The sequence below is a fragment of the Electrona antarctica genome (assembly GCF_951216825.1).
Source record: "Electrona antarctica genome assembly, chromosome: 17".
NCBI classification, from domain to species: Eukaryota; Metazoa; Chordata; class Actinopteri; order Myctophiformes; family Myctophidae; genus Electrona; species Electrona antarctica.
The window spans coordinates 32,524,892-32,548,619 of NC_136798.1; the positions used below are offsets into that span (position 1 = coordinate 32,524,892).

Sequence of the window (23,728 nt, forward strand, 5' to 3'; positions counted from 1 at the left end):
TTAAGTTGCTAGAATAACAACCCCCGCCCCCCCATCTGCTCCCGACTCCACACAGCGGTGAACACCGACGTCACCACATTTGGAGTGACGCCCCTGCACTCTTATTGGTTTGCGAAAATACAAGGTCCACTCCCACTCGTATGCCAGTTCTCATGCATGTCTCGCCCAGGCGTTTTTCCTCCATTGAAAACAAAACGCCTGCGGCCTCCGAGGCTACTCACCGGGTGACGGCGGTTGGCATGTCTCTCCTCCATTGAAAACAAAACGCCTGCGGCCTCCGAGGCTACTCACCAGGTGACGGCGGTTGGCATGTCTCTCCTCCATTGAAAACAAAACGCCTGCGGCCTCCGAGGCTACTCACCGGGTACGGCGGTTGGCATGTCTCTCCTCCATTGAAAACAAAACGCCTGCGGCCTCCGAGGCTACTCACCGGGTACGGCGGTTGGCATGTCTCTCCTCCATTGAAAACAAAACGCCTGCGGCCTCCGAGGCTACTCACCGGGTACGGCGGTTGGCATGTCTCTCCTCCATTGAAAACAAAACGCCTGCGGCCTCCGAGGCTACTCACCGGGTACGGCGGTTGGCATGTCTCTCCTCCATTGAAAACAAAACGCCTGCGGCCTCCGAGGCTACTCACCGGGTACGGCGGTTGGCATGTCTCTCCTCCATTGAAAACAAAACGCCTGTGGCCTCCGAGGCTACTCACCGGGTACGGCGGTTGGCATGTCTCTCCTCCATTGAAAACAAAACGCCTGCGGCCTCCGAGGCTACTCACCGGGTGACGGCGGTTGGATCTTGGCAGACGGGGGTGTCTTCTTGTCTCCTCCGGGCGCGCCGGGGATCTCGGCCGGGGGCTCCTCGCCGCGCTCCGTCTTGCACTCGTAAGTGAACAGGTACTGGATGTACTGCTTCTTCAGGGAGCTGGCGGCGCTGCTGGAGGTGCCCACGTTCAGGTGAGTGGACAGCTCCCGCCACTTCTTGTTCTTGTTCACCTGTCGGGACAGAGTGACGCATGGATGCTGGACTGAAGCTGAATACAATCTCACCACTGAAAGTGTTCGTATGTTGGGCCACGTTCCTAATGTGCGGTGTGAAAGGAGCCAGAAAGTCTATTTCTAGTTGTGTTTGTATGTATTTTCAGTGGCCTATACGGATGTATATTTCAGTGGCTCCCACCACTTTCCACCTGTCGGGACGGGACGCACGGATTGTAGTTAATTTGGACAGCAGATTTTGACCTGGTTTTAGTATTAGGATTTTGAATAACATTCTGTTTTTAGATTTAGTCATATTTTAGCCATCTGAAATGTGGCTTTTAGTGTTGGTCTTGTTTTAGTTGACTGAATATCATATATTTAAGTCGAATAAATCTACAGTTGATTCTATCAACAAATGTTTTTTGGCCTGCCTTGATGGCATCATAATTCCTGATTTTTACACTTGCACATGGTAGTGGACGAGCAAAATCTCACCACTGTTTGAAAGTGTTCGTATGTTGGCCAAGTCGCAATGTGCCATTGTTGAATCGTGTTGAATCGTGAAAGGAGCCCCCATTAAAGAAAGTATATCTCCAGTTTTGTTTCGTCAGTTTTGTTTGTATGCATTTTCAGTTATACATGGATAAAAGCAAAATAAAATCTCACGTCAAAAAATGGCAGCTATGGTTAAGTCCTGATGTGCGATGTGTGAAAGGAGCCACCCACAATAGCACAGATTCCCAATCCGGCATGGTTTGTTGAACTCCCTCTGGTGTTGTGATAGTGGACTTTGTTGACATTAAGGAAGTATTTTGTACACTGTACATGGGTATCTTAGTGGTGTAGAATGGTAGAATGAATATTATTCATTTTATTGTCCTGAATGTAGTGTCCATATCGTCGACTAAACCTGACAAAAATGTTCGACTACTTTTTTCACTGACAAAAACTAAATGAAAACTAAATACGTCTAGACTAAAGTTTTAGGGAGGGACTAGTGAAGAAGTGATAAAAGACATGCGTGGTTGCATGATGAAAAGCAGATTGACAAGCTCGTAGATCGACGAGCTTGTAGATCCGCTATGTTCAGCATGCAACCAAGTGTAAAATCAGCCATTACCATGCCATCAAGGCCTGCCAAAATAAAGATTTAGTCGACTAACGAACTAGACTAAAACTATGTGGCTGTATTCAAAAGACTGACTAAAACTAAATCAAAACGTGCCGTCAAAAATCAACACTGCCTGGATGTGCATGGTCACCCCCCCCCCCCCAGAAGTGTCCCGGGGTCACTCACCATGGCCAGGCCTCCGATCTCCCTCACACACAGGTAGAGTCGACACAGGTCCAGGGGCTTCCGGCCCACGGCAGGGAGGAGTGGCACAGGCGTGCCCCTCTCCTCCATGAAGGCCAGGTAGCGGTCCACCCACGGCCTCCGCTCGGACTCGCCGCCCATCTCGTACAGCCGCGTGATCTTCTCGTTGGTCATGGTGGCCACGCTGGGCTTCTGGACGGACAGGACGGCAAAACGCAATCAGTCACAGAGAACACGTTCTGGGTTTTCATTTTTAGAGGTAGGAACTAAAATGTGTTAAGTGCAACACCTTCCATTCACTAGTACCACTGTTGTGTCGCTTTGAAATTACGGTTAATAAGCTGCAGTTACTAATGTGACAGCATTTTAAGACAAATAAAAGAACAACGTGATGTTTACTATGATGTACTATGATGTAAAATGTATGTGAGAAACTTTTAGTCAAACACAAACAAAAAATGTTTAATAAACAATACCAAACTCATCTATAAGTCCTTCTATTCTTCTATTCTAAATTGTCGACTTGCATTCCATGAATACAATCATAATTATTATTTTTGATTATCAAACTGAAACTGTGTGTTGGAGGGAAAAAAAGCTAAAACAAACAAAATAAATATAATTTGAGACCTTGTGAATTCATGCCAATAAAGCTCGTTTGAATTGAATTGAATTCATTTCATCAAGTTATTTTGGGTTGACATGAAATGAATCTTCCATTTGTATCGCTGTTCCAGCTTTAGCTGTGAATACATGTTTTAAACGGTATAATGTTTTGCTAAGAGTTGCTAACAATTCAGTTTAGGCCCTTGTGCCGCCTTCACATCAAGATTTTCACCATTGAAGGACAAACAATGTCACCTTTTGGCAAGCAGTGGTTGTATTGTATTTTTTAAGTGCAAAATGAGAGTATTTCTTCCACCTCTGCCAATAAGACTTCAAGCTCTTGACAGCTTCTGCCTTAAAGTCTAATTATGTATTTATTATTTATGTTGGTAATATTGTAAAGCACTCTAGCAGACAGTGGACAGCAGCAAATTAACCAGACGACCAGACAGATGCAACTCATTGAATCCCTCGTTGAATGGCACAGTAAACTGTCACAGGCCAATCATTAATAGTGACAACATTAAATAAAAACACAATCATCAGACACCAACATAATGCATGCCGTGCATGCTGCTAATGCTGGGCCATATTACCAAGACATTCATGGGCCAGACGTTAATATTAAAAATATTTTCTCTAAGCATCCTGGATGACACAGTTAAACCATATATCTCTATCCGTCTGTCCATTTACTGGAGGCAGTTCCTGGAAAAACAGAGGTTACAGTTGGAAGCAATAGAGAGAGATGGAGACGAGAACAATCTGACAAATTCATTTCAGCCGTAAGTATACTTGGCCATATACTTATGAACAAGTAAATAGGGCTTAAAGTATGGTTATACAGTTGTAATAATAATAATAATAATAATGTATATAGCAGTGGTTCTCAAAGTGAGGTCCCCAGCAAAACAGTTTAACCACTTTAACCCTCTTTTATACTTAGGATATTCACACGTTGTGAGCTGGTGCATTTTCAAAACATTTCAAGATGAAGCCAAATAAAGTACATATCAATTTAGGCGTCCTTGACTATAAAATGTTTGAGAACCACTAGTATTAGAGATTAGATGTACCCTGCAAGGTTTTAAAGACACTATGAAGCTAGAAAGGACGTCAAGATGTCCTGTCCTGTACGTGTTTCTATCCTCCTCAGTACACTGAAACCAATCCCTGGCCACACTGGTTGCTATGGGAACACACACTCTAGAACCTTGAGGACGCGGGCCCTTTTAGAACCTCAGGAACATTCCACATTTTAATGAGAAAGTCTCACGCTTCACATTTTTAGACTCAAAACAAACACGTAGACTGACAAACTTTTTTTTAAAGCTGTTTGGACAGCCACACAGAGAACCATGAGAACAATACAGCAATACATGTACAAGGTATTTAGTTGTTGAACGCGACTGTCAGATGAAAATCCTGTACCCTCCTCCTCGTCTATTTTCAGACGGACCGAATGTGAAGTACTGACATAATTCAGTGGGTTCCGAGTGGGTTTTATGGGCCTCTGGACCATAAAAGGTGGATAAATTATTGCTGTGATTTGGGGGACAAAATTCACAGACGGTCCAAACTGGAGTTGCAAGAGCTTTTTATATGACAGCAGCAGAAACCAGGGCTTGACGGCAGAGATTATATGCTCCTAAACCCAAACATTTAGGACAAAAAAAAAACATCAAACAGACTACTTAGAATCTTGACAAACATGTGCTCCTGCCTCCTTACAGACTTTTGTTTTGTGGCAGCCTGTGCTGTCTTTAGGGGCATTCCAACGAGACCATGTGGTCTCGAAACATTCAGAAGCTAAAAAAAAAAAAAGATATTTACAAGAATAATCTGGACAAGTGATCAAAAAAAGAAACCTCCCATTCCTACAAATAAACTGTAAGCTGCATTCGGAGCAGAACACGTGCTCACACGTGAAAAACATGTAAGGACGTTATCTGCTTCAAAAAGATATACAACTACAACTCATGAGTTCTTTTTTAAGTGACACACTTTGTCTTAAGTAGTTTAGAAGTTTGTACAATCCATGCCACTGCCAAGTGCCGACCCCTACTTTGGTCTGTGGATGGTGTAGGCCAGTGGTTCCCAAACCTTTTAGCCCATGACCCAGAAGAGAAATTAGATGTTTGGCCGGAACCCAAACTAGTGAAAATAGCATCTGCAAGGTCTTTTTAGCCCAGCTTTGCACCGCATTGTGAACTTGTAGATCGGCTATTTTCACTACTTACTACTTAAACATTTGTGTATATATATATATATGTATAGAATTTATTTTATTTCTTCATGAAATTACTGAAAAAAGGCTTTTTTGGGGGGAATGTTTTTTGAAAATGTTTTAATAATTAAAAACAGTTAGGGTGCTGCTATTGTTGGCTCACTGGAAACACTCTGCTACACCAGTAGGTCTCAGTGTGTACAAATGAGTTCACTTATGGGGGCCCTTGAAATAAAAAGGTTTGAGAACCACTACACTAAATGGAACAGAGGCTTAATTAGTATCATCGGAAGTAGGGAAGTGGCCCTCAATAGTTGTTCCGTTCATTCATAGAAGAGGGCCTGTTTAGGGCACAGCCAATCAGAAGAGGCTGGTTAGAGCCCAGCCAATCAGAAGAGGGCCTATTTAGGGTGCAGCCAATCAGAAGTAGCCTGGCTAATAAGCCAGACTAATATCACACAACACTGTCGCGGTATATTAGTCTGGGCTGGCTCCACTTGGATTTCATTTCCCGGGGGGCGGGTTCAAACATTTTCTCTTTGACGCAATTGGTCAGAGCTACTGTCAGTCAAAGGTCTCAAGCATTGAACGTCACTGTACCAAAGCCCGCCCATATTGCATACCGTGTCCCGATTGGCCCGACCTGTTCTCGGTTGTAGGAAAGAGGCGTGCTACTGAGCCTCGCCAGACCCTAATCCGCTGGCAGGCAATTTTTTTTTGCCAACGGCTGATTCGGTCTGGTTTATTAACCAGGCTAAATCAGAAGAGGGCCTGTTTAGGGCGCAGCCATTCAGAAGAGGGCTGGTTAGAGGCCAGCCATTCAGAAGAGGGCCTGTTTAGGGCACAGCCAATCAGATGAGGGCTGGTTTGGGGCCCAGCCAATCAGAAGAGGGCTGGTTAGAGCCCTAGGGCTGGTTTAGGGGCCAGCCAATCAGAAGAGGGCTGTTAGAGCCCGGCCAATAAGATGATGGCTGGTTTAGGGCGCAGCCAATCTGATGAGGGCTGGTTTAGGGCCCAGCCAATCAGAAGAGGGCTGGTTGGGGCCCAGCCAATCAGAAGAGGGCTGGTTAGAGCCCAGCCAAACAGATTAGGGCTGGTTTAATGCCCAGCCAATCAGATGAGGGCGAGTTTAGGGCACAGCCAATCAGAAGAGGGCTGGTTAGAGCCCAGCCAATCAGATGTTGGCTGGTTTACGGCCCAGCCAATCAGATGAGGGCTGGTTTAGGTCCCAGCCAGTCAGACGAGGGCTGGTTTAAAACTAAGGTCAATAATGGGGCTATATACAGCTTTGTCCTAACTTGTGTCACATTTGCCATTGATAATGAAAGGTACGTCATATGTGTCTGAGCAAATGGTCTTTTTGTGCTAACACAAACATTAAATGCCATTGACAATGAAAGGAGCAGAGCAGCCGCCTCTAAGATGACAGATGGACTCACGTCGCTGCAGGGGGAAACGTTTACGGTTTCACTTGGATCACATCACAGAACGCTGGTAACGCATGTGCAGTAACTATAACGGCCTTACTGAATGGGAAACGGTAACTAGTTAGCTTACTAGTTACAGCAAAAAGTAGTTTCTTTACGTAACGCCTTAGGTTAGGGCCACCGAGTGGCGCGCTTACAAGCTTGTAGGTCTGCTATTTTTGAAAAATCGACTGACACAGAAACATAGCTTTTTCAGAAAACTGTCAGGATGTAGAAGACATTTTTAGAATCTGATCTCAGGTCAAAATGGGTTAACGAGAATTCTGTTGGGAACATAATACTTTTCAGTGGCATAACGTTTAAGCATAATAATCCATAACGGCCCCCTTCCTACTACACTTACAATAATACTGCTAATCCCCAAGGTGCACACGTGTTCCTTTATGTTACCTATGATGAAAAATGCTGTAGATAAAATATATATATATCTGAGAGTAAAAAGCCATTTTCTGTGTGCTTTTGAGGCACTTACAGGGCTGTTGGGAGTCCTGGGCCAGGCGGGGCTGTTAATACTATCGCTGTGCTCTGCATGACAGGAGGACAGTCCAGCAGAGCTGGGGGACATGATGGGGGACGGGGCGGGGTGGGGCTGGGACAGGGGACAGTGAGAGCTGTAGCCGTCCTGTGGCAGGGGACAGGAGGACAGGGAATACAAATGTGCTCACACACATGTAGGACCACCTCTAGGGCTGGGCTGTCACGATTACAACATTTAAGTTGATGATTAATTGCCTTTTAGGCATCATGTGCCTAAAAGGCATCATACTCAAAAACTGCACAGGGCACATATGACAAATGACTTATACATTATTGACATATTGAATTATTGAATTATTTTATACATTCCCAAAAATATGTACAAATAGGTGATGTACAAGCTTACAAGGCGTCACTAAGTGACACGTTGTACGCTTGTAGATCTGCTATTTGGGGGAAATGTCTGAAAATGTATGAACCTTTTCCAACATGAAAACAATTACGATTATGCAGAATAATTGTGATTATATTAAGTAATTGCAATTGGGCGATTATGTAATAATTGTGACAGCCCCCACCACACACACACACACAGACACACACACCACGCAGACACACAGTATCAAGGCAGAAAAGCGGCCAAACCATTCCTAAAGCTAGGTTAGTGTTCAGACGAACACAGCCAAAGCAGGAGAGACAGGTGTACACCACGCACAACATTGTCAGGTTATAACCATGTGCCACACAGAGCAGTACGGATTGGAACACATCATCCATACATGTAATGGAGTAAGGTGTGCAACAGCTAATACAAATAAATCAATAATAAAATTAAGATCTGATGATATGCTATTGTCAGCTGCTGTTTACAACCGTTGTACAATAAAGTATAAAATAGGAGTTTGAATGAGACTAATCGATTCACTCGATTTAGTTTTCTTTTTTAAAGTAATCGACAAGGATGATCGCTCAGAAGATAAGGGCATAAGTCCCGATTCCGAATAACGAAGTCATTCAGAAAATCAGACATAAATGGCTGGATGCAGAATGATGACTGTCCAGAGACAAGATCAATAAACACATCTACTGTAGTATCAAAACACAGCTCCAGGCCTCTAATCAGCACCGACATCACAACACAAAGCAGGACAGCAAGTGTCACACGTCACCTGCTCTACTGAAAGCAGTCGCATGTCACTGAACCTATAGATGGATTGCTTCTATAGTATTGTAAAATAATTATATCTTAATAAATTTTTGCTTATTGCGTTATCATTTCAGTTTTTAGCATTATTGTACTGTAACTCTGCACTTTTTGCAAACGGTTAATAAATTATTCAATCAATCAAAAACCCTATTTAGAGCAGGGGTTACAAACGTTAATGCTCAAGACCCACATTTGAAACATTGATTTAGAGAAACCAAGACATTTAACGGAAGAAAATTGACATTCTCAAAACATTGCAGACAGTCGATGGTTATAACTACGGTATTCCATAATTTATACTAGCTCAGTCAATACGGCATGAGTCCAAATATTTAGAGTAATATTGGCCTCATTATAAAGCGAACGTCTTCTTTCGGGAACTGCATTTAACTTAAAGTGAGCCATCATCGACATTTGACTTGCTTTATTCACCCTTCATTTCTCACGGAAAACTGTGTGAACAGATAATATTTAAACTGACTTATTCAGGCAGAGCAGGTCACAGATCGACACAGTCCTTTGAAAGACACCCATCCTAGCACCGCATCCCCGATCAAACTACACCTTCTCTATTGGATAACGAGGCCAGGGTTGAGAGAAGGAATGCACACAGAGCCCAAAAATATAAAGTGAGTTTTCCCACGTCCGGATACAGTCTTAACCCATTTAGACCTGAGGACGCATCTGTGTCATATTATAGCTTTTAACCCATTTTGGGGCGGGAACCCCTTTTGGTGTTTTAACTAAGCATTATGTTGTACTTTAGCTATTGAAAAATAGCAGATCTACAAGCTCATAGCGCGCCACCGAGTGGCGCGCTATGAACTTGTAGGTCTGCTATTTTTGAAAAATCGTAAAAATGCGGCACAAATCTTTGAATATATATTCTTTCAGAGCGAACGTTTTTTTTATTTCGACGTCAGGCCTGAATGGGTTAAAGGTAGCAGAGGAGAGACGCTGGGGAAGCAACTTGAAACCAAACTCAACGCGTGTGTGTGTGTGAGGAGAAACAAGACAAGAGGTGGGAACAGAAAGGAGTGGGTGTTCCGGAGCACGCTGTGACTTCTTTCTTGGTTTTATGGAGATGGTGGTTATTTTTGGTACGTGCCTTTGTCAACTCTCGAAACTCATTGAAACATCAGGCGACGCGTGAATGTACGTCAGCGAAGCACACGAACATGTAACGCCTCAGACTCACGAAGCACACAAACACGCAACAGCTCAAACCCCAGCGGTAAAAAGGATCCCATTTCTGAGCCCTCTTCCCGGTTTCAACATCCAGTATTACACTTTGTGGCTGTCGGCTGGAAACCTTGTATGTCCAAAACAGTCACTTTTCAGGAAATGGAAACGATGGATCCAGTGTACTTATTGAGTCACAGGCTCTTGTTGATACTTTTCATTTGTTAAATATTTATAAAACCCACAGATGGAAATAGACTGCAAAGGCTCACGTGGATCGGTTATTTTCGCTACTCTCTACGCAACACTATTGTAGGGCATTCATTTAGGAATAAATATAAATCGTTGAAATATGAACCTGGAGATACCGGGTTTCTGCCCGACAGCAACGACTTTACGTTACTTTTCCCCTATTTGTAATTAAAGAAGCTGCGTTTGTCGCATTTTGTTGTTTGCATTCGTCAAACACATGCTGTTAAGGGCATGCGCAGAGGGAGGCGGGGAACGGGGAAGCAAGGATGATTGACAGGGGAAACAGCCAGTCTGATTGGTTAATAGATCTGGAGGAACTTACCTTGGGTTTGGGTGGGTCTGATTTGGGTGGTTCTGATTTGGGTGGTTCTGATTTGGGTGGTTCTGCGTTGAGGGCGTTTCCCTCTTTATTTAGGTCCGCCCTCTGCTTGGGGTCCGGAGGACCGCCCATCCCCTCTGGTGACATCATCATGGGCCCTGGATAGTGTAAATTAGACCTCAACTTCATAATAATAACAACTAGAACTGCACTCTATCGAGTGCCTACTTATTATGCCTTTACCTAAGTACTGTCGACCGCTACGAACTTTAAAATCTCAGCCTCTCTGTAAAACATTGAAATTAATTACGAAGGTACTTATGATATGTTTCAGTATTGTTTGGGTAACGGGTAACGTATGTATGTATACATGTATGTAAGTTGAAAGTACTATACTGTGGTCGGCTGGCTTTTTTATGCGTATGCTCAGAGGTAAATATACTGATGTTGATGGTGACGTAATTAAGATATGGATCAATGCCGGGTTATAACTGGCTTTGGATAGTGACGTAATAAAGATAGGTTTCAGATTACATACATGTATACATATACTGTACAGACATTACCTATAATTCACCAGACCCTGAAACATATCCTAATTACGTCACCATATCTTCATTATGTCACCATCAACATCATCTAAATCTTCCAGTTTTCTGAAATAAATATTTTCACGATTTTTCAAAAATAGCAGACCTACAAGCTCGTAGCGCGCCACTCGGTGGCGCGCTATGAGCTTGTAGATCTGCTATTTTTCAATAGCTGATTTACAACATAATGTTTAAAACACCAAAAGGGGTTCCCGCCCAAAATGGGTTAACTCTGCGAAGACATTTGGTGCAAAGGAAAATCCCAGCGGACCTATAGTATAGACTCCAATCAACTAAGTGTAAAAGGGCTTAAAGGGGAGTTCTGCAGGAAGCAGGACGAGACAGAGTGACAAATAATAATAAAAGAAAATAAATATTTTTTTTGCACAATTTAAGAAGAGCTTTAGCGTTTGACTGGCCGTGCGGTTAAAACACTGAGGAACGCTCAGTATGGAGTTTATTTATTTATTTATTTTCTATACTTCCATTGGTCAATGGATTAAGGTCGTGGTATTACGGTAAGAATAGAGGTTGTCCGGAACGCCCCTTTAAGTGGAGGTCATTGAACTAAAACAAGATGAAGGGATACTACCAAAGATAGTTAATTTAGGAAGATAGTACATCCCGATTGGAGACGATTGTTTTCACGAGACATGGTACACAAATCCTACAAATGGTCTCCTAAGTGGGCGTCAGACGGAAAATCTCACGGACGTCCTGTTTACTGGTGCTAGATCCCACGAGTGTGTGTTGCTGGGACAGAGAAAGGTCGATAATAAAGTAGATTTTCTCCTGATTTGCCTCTCTAAATTTCAATATGAAAATCTTGGGAATATTGTGTGGCTTGTGACGATCGGATCCAATATTTAGTTCAGTGACCATGGAGCTAAAGAATAGTTCAGAAGCTGTGTTCACCTTCACTCTTCCATTGGGTAACCTGCTTCCCATCTCCTAAAAATCTTGCCATTTCTGTCTTGGGTCCGACTACTACTAGCGGCCTTACCTGATGGTGGGGCGTTGTAGTGTGGCCCCTGGGGAGTCATCCTCCCGGAGTTGGTTCCTGTCTGCTGGCTGTAGGGGGCGCCTCCTCCCATCGGCCCCATGCCTGGGTAGCTACCCTGCCTGAACACCAACAGACAACACAGTCAAAAACTGAAATGACGATGACTCATATGTCCAGCTGTGCCGTCAGAGAGGAAGCAGAGGGTTACGGTTCAAGTTGACATGGCAGCCGTGCAGTTAGTGCGGTCATCACCACATCTGAAAATGCAACAAGGTGGGGTGGGGGGGGGGAGAGAGAGAGAGAGAGAGAGAGAGAGAGAGAGAGAGAGAGAGAATCTGGGAAAAAAAGAAAGTCAAGCACATAAGTAAATCATAAATCATCAAATCCTAAGAAAAAGAAACAAGCAACGCTACTCAAAGAGCAGAATTGAACACAGCAATTTATCAACGAGTTAGTTGGAGAGGAGAGGAGAGGAGAGCTTGCGGTTAGTTAGTCAGTCCATCCTGTGTGTCAGTGATTCAGCTGCAGCTCAACAGTTCTATCAGTAGTTCCGTTAGTACTGTATAAGCATAGTATAGTGCAGAGCCTGGCAGGCACAGGGATTAACATCTGATACTGTGTCAAAAAGCCGCTGTAAGAAGAAATGAAAAGGAATCATTAAAGGAACCATACCTTAATTATTGCACGACTGTTTTACATTACTGCTGATAATTATTTCTGGTAGTGTGTTTTGGAGCTCATCTTTCCTTCGCAAAAATGCATCAGCGGTTCCTTAACTAGAGGCTCTCCTCTTTCATATTCATGCTACGGCTATATTTGCATATTTGCCGAGAATGTCAGACTACACCAGCACCGCTTGAATCTACCACATTGCTTATGAAAGCAATAATACTGAATGGCAATAGGTACAAAAATGCCAATGAGAAGATATATCATATATATACTTATATATTGCAGAGTACGCTGTATATATATATACTTATATAGATCTGTATATTTCTTTATCATATATAATTATTATTTATTTATTTATGAGGCGCTAGACCCACCAACTTCTGGCTTTTGTGTGTGACGTCAAGTGGCAGCCATAAAGGTGCCCCTCACTTCACACAAGTGTGATTTTTGACGGTTTGTCTTATTCATGCCGTTTTAAGCATGCCCCCAGTGACGTCATGTGGCAGCAAAATCTACTTTTTTTTTTTTGCTTTAACCACGCCACAGTGGCCGCCCCTCACTTCACCTTTTTTATATTATGATTTTGTGTATCTTTATATTAATAATAATACTTCATTTATTGTTGTGTAGTAACAATGTGTCTGCCAGGCTCCTCCTGTAAAGACTAAAAGCCCCCCACACCTACCCATAATGCTCTGGGGCAGGCAGAGGCGCCGCGGGGGGCCCCCCCTGAGCACCGCTAGTCTGCTGCTGTTGGGAGGAGGGGTGGGGGTGGTGGTGATGGGGGTGGTGGGGTTGAGAGGAGGGGGGAGGAGGAGGAGGAGGAGCAGCAGGGTGGTGGTGGTGAGGGTGGTGAGGGTGGGGATGATGGGGCGAAGGAGAGAGCGTAGGGCGCGCGCCCGGCCAAGGCTGCTGCTGCTGGTTGCTGGAGGGATAGACCGGGGAGCGCGCGTAGGGGGGCCTGTAGGAAAGAGAGGGGAGGGGGGTGAGGGGAAGGGAAGGGATGTCGGGAGGAGGGGTGAGGGTGTGCAAAAAGTGAAACAAAAATTGTAAACGCTTTTCAAAATTGAATCTTTAATGAATACGATATGCAAGTAGGCCTGTCACAATTATTGAGGGGCGCTAGCCCCTCCTATTTCCAGCTTTTAGTGTGTGTCCGCAAACTTTGTCCTACACAAAAATTAAATTCCCATGAATGACAATGAATGGAGAATTTTACATCATAGTGTACTGTAAATTTTACGTCAGGATCAAATTACGTCAAATTTTACGTCATAGTTTAAACACAAACATTGTGTAAGACAAACATTGATGACGAAGGTGAGGACACAAATTTGTGATTGGCCGGAATGAGATGATGTATTGTACGATGATAAGAGCGCCCCTTATCCTTACCCCTTACACGGGTGTGATTTTTATAACATAATAATCGCCTAATCGCAATTATTTGCATAATCGTAACGATCAATTCAAGTTTTCACAAAATAGTGGAAATAGCCGATCTGCGAGCTCAAAATTAAATCATGTAAGTGAATTGTTATATCTGTCTTGTGCTGCCTAGAATCAAAAATAAATTATTTTTTATTATTTATTCATAAATAATTCATAATGCGCCAATGTTTAACGACAGAAACACAATTAAATAGTTAATCGCAATTATCTGTGCGACAATAACCGTCAAGTAAAATGTCAGTCGTGACAGCCCTGTAAGAAAACGAAAACACATCATCTGCTTATTATTACTATGCATTGCAGTGCATTAAAACATTTCCATGCATGTACTGTATGTCTACTGGTTGTGCCATTGTCCCAATAATTACATTATTAGGGTAATAACTACCCACCCTTCTTTCACAAGAGAAAACCAATTGACAAAAATATGGAGGTAACAGCAGTACACATGTAGGAGCGCTATTGTTATAGGCTACAAACTAAACTATGTGATGTTCTTGCTTACTGTAAGTCGATCTGAATTAAGAGCATCTGCTAAATGCCTAAATTGTAAACTGAACACCTACGTACCATTATCTCCTGCAGTGTCAACTATCTCCAATATTTGTTCCAACACTGATGTTGTCAAACATCTTTTTATGTAAAAAAAGAAGAAATTCATAGCAAATGGCTAAAGGGTGAAATTGATCAATAGTCCCGTTTGAATGAGCTGCAGACCTACGTACAGTATGTAGAGAAGGTACAGGATATCGTCTGTCGGGTGGAAACCTCATAAGTCCAAAACTGTTAAAATAATAATAAAAAAAACAGATATACAAGCTACAAATGTGTCACAGCGGGTTTCAAGCGTGTGGATCTGGTACATTTGATGCACTTGTGTGACGCTGCAGTATGATCAGGTAGGGCTTTAATTTACGGAAAAAACACAATAAGTTAGAATATGGAGATAAGAGGTTTCTGCCCGACAGCAACCATACACATGCTTAAGCCCAAACATAACCTCACCTGGCCTGCAGGGAAGAGGAAGTGGACGAAGAGTTATTGACCCCTGGCATGGCGTTGTTGATGGAGCCCGTCTCGGGAGGCTTGCGGCCGACGGCGTTGGGCGCCGGAGGCCTCATGCCCTGTCCCGCGGACTGAGGCATACCGGGGGAGGTGGGCGCCACGGTGGTACTGGGTCCTCCTCCTCCGCCGGGGTACGGGCGCCCGGCCGCCCCGCCAGCTCCGGGACCCGGACCCTGGCCTCGGCCCCCCGGCGTGGAGCCGCAGGGCTGCCCGGGCCCCTGGCCGTGCATGGGGCTCCCGGCGTTCATGCCCAGGCTGTTGGCCACGCCGGGGGCTCCCGGACCGCTACTGTAGTTGGCACTGGGGGCCCCGCCGTAGTGAGGTGGGCGGGGGTAGTTACCTGGAGGAGAGGGCACGAGATGGGGATTAGAGGGAGGGTTAGGAGAGGTGACCCATGTTGGTGCCGCGGACCAATTATTTGTAAATATGTAGTCTCGCGTAGCCAGACAATATGCTTAGATGATTTCTATTTATATTAGAATACATTTGCGCGGCCTGGGCCGTGGCTCAGCGGTCCAGGCACCTTGGCTGGTAATCCAGTCTGGCAGTGTGCCGCGGGTTCGACTCCCGATCCCGACGGCCTTTACTGCATGTCACCCCCCATCTCTCTCCCCATTTCCTGTCAGCCTAGCGTCTGTCCCTCCATAAAAAAAATATAAAATAAAGGCGAAAGCCACAAAAACAAACATTAAAAAAAGAAGGAAAAAAATACATTTGCGCGACTTCCTTCATGCATAGAAGGAAGCATGAGGCCAGTCCGCTGCCCCCCCCCAGGTTGGCAGAGGAAGTGTAGCGCCCAGGATTACATTAGATAATTGACACTGGGTGAAAAAATGGGTTGCAAAAATCGTGGGATAGCATTTTTTGAAAAAACAAATACAATAAAATAAATCTAATAATTACCAGAAATAAATAATAATGAAAAAAAAAGGTTTAGAACCACCTCACAACATGGCGTGAAGACAAGCGTTGAGAGCTTGTAGATCTGCTAGTTTCACTAGTTTGGGAACCACTGTTCTGGGTTCTCCAGGTCTAAATCCTTTGAGCAGCACTGCCCACAATTATTTTCCAGTTGTCAGTGTTTTATTCCTGAGCAGCATTACTGATAACAATGACTGATGGTGATACAGTAGATGGAGACGCCAAGAATATCAACAGGGTAATACATTTATCACCTGATGAAATTTGGGACAGGTTCCAAAAACAATGTCTTTGGTCACTACAAACCTAACCCCCATGTACTTCAGTTGACCAGGGTCCCCTAAGGTGATGCCCTCCTTTGTCCTTCTATAGCATATCACTTTGTGTCATGTAGCCGGTCCACAAGCTCTTTTAGATCTGCTTCGACAAATGTTCGCCTATTTTTTATGTCGTGCCCAGAAGAATAGAGACACTAGGATTCATGTGGTTTGACATACTAGCTATAATCGCAGTTCAAGGCGGTTTCAAGACAAACAAACAAAAAGTCTCTGTCGTTCTTTCGGTCACCCTTACAACACACCCCCAACCCTCTCTCCCGCCTTCCAGTCGCTGATAGCTAGAACTGAAGCTATGCCAGCCTCTGTTTTACGCATAATTACCACTCTGATTTCCCATCCTGTCTCGCTGCAGCAGCAGCTGCTAGCCTGGGAGAGATGTGCGCAGCCTGAGTGAGTATTGCCTCATGTTGTTCTGCTTCTCGCACTCCCTGGGGAGTATAGCAGCCCCACAGCCGTCTCATCTCGCTCCGTGTTGCACAGTCAAAATCTACCGGTTGCTGTTAGAATTTGGCTTCTGAAGCATGTAGTAGTTGCCCCACACAATTATGGACACACACACGCGCAACGTCAGCCATCACCACTAGATATGATTATTGGTATAATTAAGTACCGTGTCTGCGATGCTGAGCAGGCTGTTTTAAGGTGGCAGTGTGAAACACGGCCTTGGGCTATGTTTGTTGGTACGGTTTGATTTCTGGACAGCAAAACAGGCTGTTTTGTCAGCTGAGCCTGTCCCCCCCGTTGGTCTTCTGTTGCTGAGGTAGACCGTAAGGTCATTATATGTAATATTGCGGACGCCAGACGGTGTTGGATTACTTTGGAGGTAGTGTGGTGGTCGACGAGAGATTTGACCACTACTGAGAAAATAATTTGTCCTCTGTAAGGTCTCACAGAGAGTCTCTAATTCAACCAAAACATTGTGTTTTTTGGCCCAGTCCGTCTACATCGAATCAAAATCATTTATCTTTAGCGTGTGGTGCTGAAGGGAACTAGTGGTCCATCTCTGTATCTGTCCCCTAAAAAGGTAGAAAAATCACTTGTGCTGCAACACCAACCACAACTGGAGCTGCCAAGTGCATACAGTGAACCACAAGGCCAAGCACTGTTGCCAACATTATCACATCAACGATCTGTAGGGTGTAGGCATTGTTCAAGATGCATGCATATCATTGTAGCCCATTGTAAAGGAACTATAGAAGCTAGGTGCGCTCACGTCTAACGCCACGCATCCGTGTTGTTTCTATGGTGTGTCCGGGTGAGAGAGACACACACAAACCGTACATTTTCAACAAAGGCATCGATGTGACTTTTGCCACTGACCGTGTTGTTTTTTCTCCGTGAATAAGAGAGAGATGACGTAGAGCAAGGATAGAGAGAGGTAGGGAAAGTACAGGGAGAGGGTGCATCACTGCAGTTCTAGGAGAGCCCCGCTGTGATGTGTCAGTAGAGCCACCAAGCGGGGTTGGAAACGCAGAGGTGAAAGCAGTGGCATTACTGGCATATCACGGACACAAAGCTCAGGCGTGAACAGCACTTCCGCATACTCCACCAGAACTGCGCGCAAAGCTGCGATAACATTTGCGTTGTGCTTATTTGCATTGTGGGCGTGGAATTCTCTAGAATGTAATAATAGATGGAGGAAAGCAACTCCCACTCACACTACCACTCCCATTACACTAAGACTGACAATTAAGACAATGGCTGCCAGCATCTTGGAAGCAGGAGTGGGGGAGACGTCCGGGCCGGGTACACATCGCTTATCCATCGCTACATGGGGGATCTCGGGAGATGGCATCAATAGGTGAAGACCTGTTACGGATGGTCCCTGCTGATCCGCCTACACACTGGGGTCAGCTGCTTCAACTCATCCATGATTGATGTAAAGTGGGTCTTGGCAGACAACGCAGCATGCAAGTACGGCGAGTCTGTGCAGACTGCTGAACATATAATTACCACCTGCCCCCTATACATCAGAAGTCAGCCTCTTCTCGACCGAGGAGCAGAGACGAGGGCATGGCTACGCAACACTGAAGTAGTAAGAAGAATGGATACGTTTTCCATTACCATTTTCAGATGTGTAGGCTACTACAGTATATGTGGAGGTGGATTCAAGCCAGTTAAGTCTAACAATGGCATGGCTACCCTGTGCAAATGAAAAAGTACTTCAAGTTACAGTAATTAGCCGCAGAGTCTCGTTTAATGGAGCGAGTGTCACTCCCATTTATGTATTATGTGAAGCCAATACCTCGACTCTGGCCGTTTCAGTGCAAACCTTGATTTCAGCTCATTTCAACAAAACCACTATATGGTAGGAGGTGCATTTCTTTCTTCTTTTTTCTTCTTCTTTTTTTTTACAACCCCAGATGGTGCATCTGCTCTCAATGGCCCGGTGTTCTTCTCTTAACGGATAGTTACATCAGATCCTGCGTGCTTCCCATCATGCTTAGCACCAGCTTGTTGCTAGCAGGCGTGAGCAGTGAATTGCCTCATGCCCCCAATGCCCCACAACATGTACCACCAGCCCATCCCCAGCACCACAACATGTACCACCAGCCCATCCCCAGCACCACAATGGGCTGGTGGTACACGTTGTGGGGCATTGTGGTGCTGGGGATGGGCTGGGCTGGTGGTACATGTTGGGGTGCTGGGGATGGGCTGGTGGTACATGTTGTGGGGCATTGGGGTGCTGGGGATGGGCTGGTGCTACATGTTGTGGGGCATTGTGGTGCTGGGGATGGGCTGGTGGTACACGTTGTGGTGCCCATCCCCAGCACCACAATGTCCCACAACATGTACCACCAGCCCAACCTCAGCACCCCAGACGTCCTCTCTGTGACTCCCTGCTAAATACAACACAAATAGGAGGGAAGGACATAGAAAACTATGACGGGAAATGTCAGAGGAAAACCAAGTATAAACTAAATAAAAACTAAACTATGATGACTAAAATTAAGACTAAATTATATTGACAATCTTGTCAAATAAAAATGAGACTATAATGTTAGGGAGGGACTACCGATAAGTAATTTTATGCCTGGTTGCATGCTAAAAATGGCAATTACAAAATTACAGTCCTACACTTTTTATTTCCTCACAAGTGCAGTAATGCAAACGTGAGAGTGCGTGTGTGTTTGTGTGCGCCGATGGCGTTGGGCACGTGCGAGTGTGTGTGTGTGTGCACGTGCGTTGTGCATGGCAGGCCTCAGTTCTTAGCAGCAGGCAATGCTCAGTCAGTATACCCAGGCATTCATCATAGCACACAAGATGGATTACCATAACAACCAAGTGAAAGTGAAGCCCAATTCCGACGAGCGCGCACATGCGCTCATGCACGCGCGCGCACACACACACAGTTGGTTCTTGCCGTCAGCTGAAACAACAGTGGATTGTTGATGAATGGAGAGATCCTGGCTGTCGGCTCGGCTCCATTAGTTCAGAGCTCTGAGTCATGGACAAGGTCTCATAGAGGAGGCTGCATGGAGCTCTCTGCCTCCTGCTCTGATGAAGACCTTTACACAACAGTTAGGACTGGTCTGAATCCTGACAGACATTAGGTGGAGAAGCTTGAGTAGTTAGTCTCCAGTAGAAGACTGTGAGAGATATATATCTCCGTGTGGGGGTCACCAGAAGTTCCAGACCCACAGGAACGCTCCCAGGGTGCCGGCACGGTTCCGGCGAGCCGGCCCGCGTCCGAAACGGTTGAGAAATTACAGAGTTACCGCGTGGGGGCCCCCGGGGGCCGCCGGAACATCCAGACCCCCAGGAACGCGGCCAGGGGGCCGCCCCGGTTACGGCGAGCTGCCCCGCGTCCGAAATGGTTGAGAAATGACAATGTTACCATGTGGGGGTCCCCAGAGGGTCCCTCTACTGTACTGTCACTGTACTGTAACACCCGGAATCCTCATACAGTTAATATGTTTAGTTAATATGTGTTAGGCTGCACAACAGGGACACACAAATCTGTCTATAGGAGTGGTTGCACCACTCAAAAACAAAGATTCTACTAATTAAACCTTGAGCATTACATTTCGTGATTACATTCCCAGCCTTACCCGGGGGTCCGTACTGTCCGACTTGGGGCCCGTACGGAGGTCCTCCCTGCTGGTAGGAGGCGGCATGGTGCATGGGTGGCCCCGGGGTAGGGTGAGGGGACATGGGGGGTCCGGACGACTGGGGGGCAAACTGGGGCCCTGCTGGGGCGTTTCGCTGGATGGGAGCGGGAGGGAAGCCTGCATGGATACAGAAAAAAAAACATACCAGATCAGCTGTGTTGTGTGTGTTCAGGACGGGAACATGTGTGCGTGCGTGCGTGCGTGTGTGTGTCCAACAATGGACATAACACCCGCAACAACGGATATACTGTAATAGTCTGCGTGCCTGTTACAGTGATAACTGTTACAGTGATAACTCGGGAGTCAGGACAGCCTGGCCTCAGTCATATTTGCCCGACTGACTGGCCACCGATACAATTTTGTCAATTTATTTTATACTTTTAGATTATTATTATTATTGTTTTTTCTGCATTTATTGATGGTACACACTACACAGTGACATATGCTTAGTCATCACATTTGCCTGATTTTCAATACAAAAATTGAAAATCGTTCTTTTCGGCAAGTGACGCCATCATCTTGCGAGTCTAACTTGGGGCGTATGAGTGCATTTTCAGTTCCAGATGTTTGTGGTCTTATCTGATGAAGGCGTCCTATTCTCATTCATCTGAGCTGAGCCGATGTGACAGCAGACCATACATCACCACAGACTATAATGGAGAGACTGCTGTCTATTGGAATGTGGAATCATTATTACATGTGATAAAAATAATACGAAGCGCAGCCCTATTACACTGAAGCTGCTCTCCACGCCAGGCATTCTTACTCTTGAACCCGCTTTTCCCCCATAAGCAATTCTACCCTGGTGTTCCTAGTTACCATACAGTAGGTGGAAATGTTCAAAAATAGCCTCTACTAACTCGTTGTGAGCTTGTAGATCACTTAACCAATTAAAACCGAGAAAGCATCTGTGTCATTAGAGATTTTAGTGTTGGTTGTTCAAAAATAGCAGATATACAAGCTGCACTGCGAGCTTGTACATCTGCTATTTTTGAAAAATCCTGAAAGTGTGATAATTACCGATTGAAAAGGCATTTGTAGTATCGGTCTCAGGTCCACTATAGGGTGTGAGGGATGGGTGACAAATTCCAAATGTACTGGTACTTTGTCAATTAATTTAGCTTTCTCTCTCCATTCTGTCATAAACTATAGTAAAACCAAACCAAAACAGGGCGGCGGTGGCTCAGGGGGTAGAGTGGATGGATGGTAACTGCAAGGTTGCCAGTTCGAACCCGGGCTCGGAGTTGGTGTCGAAGTGTCCTTGCACTATATATTTTTTGACGTGCCAATATCTGCCATTGAGCCCCATTGTGAAATTCTCAAATTTGAAAGCACTATATTTCTAAAACTATGAAACATTTCAAAGATTTATTTTCAGGCTAACCTAAATAGGTTTGAATGGGGTTTCTAGGTGTACGACTGTACGTATGTAGGACTAGTAGCATGGCAAAGTTTGTGCTATTGCCATTGAGAATGCATTGGGCATTTAAGTTAAATACGGGGGGGACATATTTTGACAGCAGAAACTGCCTGTCATAATTTCTCCCCCCTCCCTATTCCAAAGCCCCCCCAGGTACATTATATATTTAAACTATTTTCAGCAATGGTACACTTATTTTTTCAGTGGGTAGATCTTGTTGAGCTGGTCATTTTGAAAGTAGATCTCACGTCATAAATGTGTGGGCACCCCTGGTTTAAACTCTATGTACTTCAATGTATGTCAAATAGCTAAAACAGACAATCTAAATCTAAAAAAGGTTTAGATTGGCTGTTTTTGCAGAATGTTCTATTTTTGCCAAAACCTTTTGCAGATTTTTATTTTCTCAATCATGTTGTACTCTCTCCCTGAATACACATTATATAATGTTGTTCTATTCTTCTTCTATTTTGGGCTACCATGACCTGGTCAGAATGGGAACGCCACGGTCCATGCGGTTCCGTGGTTAAATGAGCCGTCTGCCCATTGTCTGCTCGTATTACTCCATGGCCACACACCAAAGCCACTCGGGACGAGAGAGAGTATCAATTAAATGCCTAAAATATAAACATACGTGTCACAGGTGCAATCAAAAAGTGATTCACGTTGACTTAAATCCAGATACCATCATACCAATAACGACCGCCTGCTTTCACAGAGGAAAATCAGCCTTGTCCAACAGACTAGCCGGCTGGCTGGATATGTGTTATTAGTCATAGTGCTCTCTCTCCGGGCGGCAGCGCTGCTGCAGTCACAGACGGAACACTGGACCGCCACAGAGGTAGTGACAGACACTACAGACAGGACCTGATGTCACACACTAGCCATGTGAGACACAAAGCCAGGCCTCCACCACGACAAGCTCCTCCCTGCCTGCGTGTGACACTTTTAATAATAATATCTGGGATTTATATAGCGCTTTTCAAAAGTACTCAAAGACGCTTTACATGTGAGGGGGCCAGGGTAGAGAACATAGAAAAGGACGACTTTGTTAGCAATGGAAACGAATAAAAGATACAAATTAAAAGCAATAAAAACACTACAAGTAACAAGTTGAAGTGTGTATTCCAATCCAGAGGGAGGGGGCAGCCACAGAGAAAGCCCCGTCACCCCCGGTTTTGCGCTTGCTCTTTTTGGGGACCTCAAGGAGGTCGGCATCACTGGACCTGAGGGAATGGGATAAGACATGTAGGTGGGTGGTGTGTAAGAGACTCTTTGACGGTAACCAACTCCACTAGTGTGTCAACCAACTCCTCCAGATTGTGTGTACTACTTAGCCGTGTGTAATGAATCAACTTGGATGTTGTGCAGCCATCTCTTTCACAGTGTGTATCCATCTCCTTGATGGTGTGTAACTAAGTCCTGGACGGTGGGAAATTAACATGGATGGTTTGTAAGGTCTGTAACGAACTCTCGCGTAGCAAGACAACTAATCCACAATCTCTGAATGCTATACAGTCTGTAACTAACTAAATTAGACTAACTTAGACGAGCACAGTATGTGCGTGCATGTGCACGCGAGTCATGATGAACGAGCACCGCCGCTGTTGAGTATTGGCCGCTGGAGCTGCAGTACCTATGTATGGCCAGCATGTCCATTTAGCTTCAATGCTTCCTCTCTGTGTCCGGGGCTTGCCACAGAAATGTTTCTGCTTTTGCATGTGATGTGACAGACAAGACAGCGCACTTGACATTTCATTTCATTTAAATGTATTCCTCATACAAAGATGCCATTGCCCTGTATCTCAAATGGTCAAATAAATATTTCATTAAGGAATATAATATGGCTTTTGTATTCTTTCTGTATATCAGCAAAATGTCGATTTTCTATTTTAGACATTGAGGGAAATTAATTTTGTCAGATAAAAAAGAAAAAAAAAGGAGCGCCACTTATCAACTAACCGGTTAATCGATCGATAAGTTATCAATTATCAATGAATTAATTAATTCCCATCCCTATAGCTACAGTAACTTAGACGGGGTGTTAACTAACTTAGATGTGAGTCACTAACTTAGACAAGCTGTTCCCCCGTTTCCCCAGGATAA

General features: G+C 44.7%; 1 protein-coding gene across 3 annotated transcripts in view; it reads right to left on the bottom strand.

The window, feature by feature from the left end:
• arid1b (AT-rich interactive domain 1B) overlaps nt 1-23,728 on the bottom strand; it is an 83,215-nt gene that overhangs the window by 18,203 nt on the left and 41,284 nt on the right. For all 3 annotated transcript variants that reach the window (XM_079526760.1, XM_079526759.1, XM_079526758.1), the window contains 6 exons: nt 20,146-20,322; nt 14,775-15,174; nt 11,643-11,761; nt 10,053-10,207; nt 2,275-2,484; nt 776-992 (listed from right to left, as the gene is read on the bottom strand). In XM_079526760.1, the coding sequence (XP_079382886.1) occupies nt 776-992; nt 2,275-2,484; nt 10,053-10,207; nt 11,643-11,761; nt 14,775-15,174; nt 20,146-20,322 (1,278 nt within the window). The remainder of the gene's footprint in view (nt 1-775; nt 993-2,274; nt 2,485-10,052; nt 10,208-11,642; nt 11,762-14,774; nt 15,175-20,145; nt 20,323-23,728) is intronic.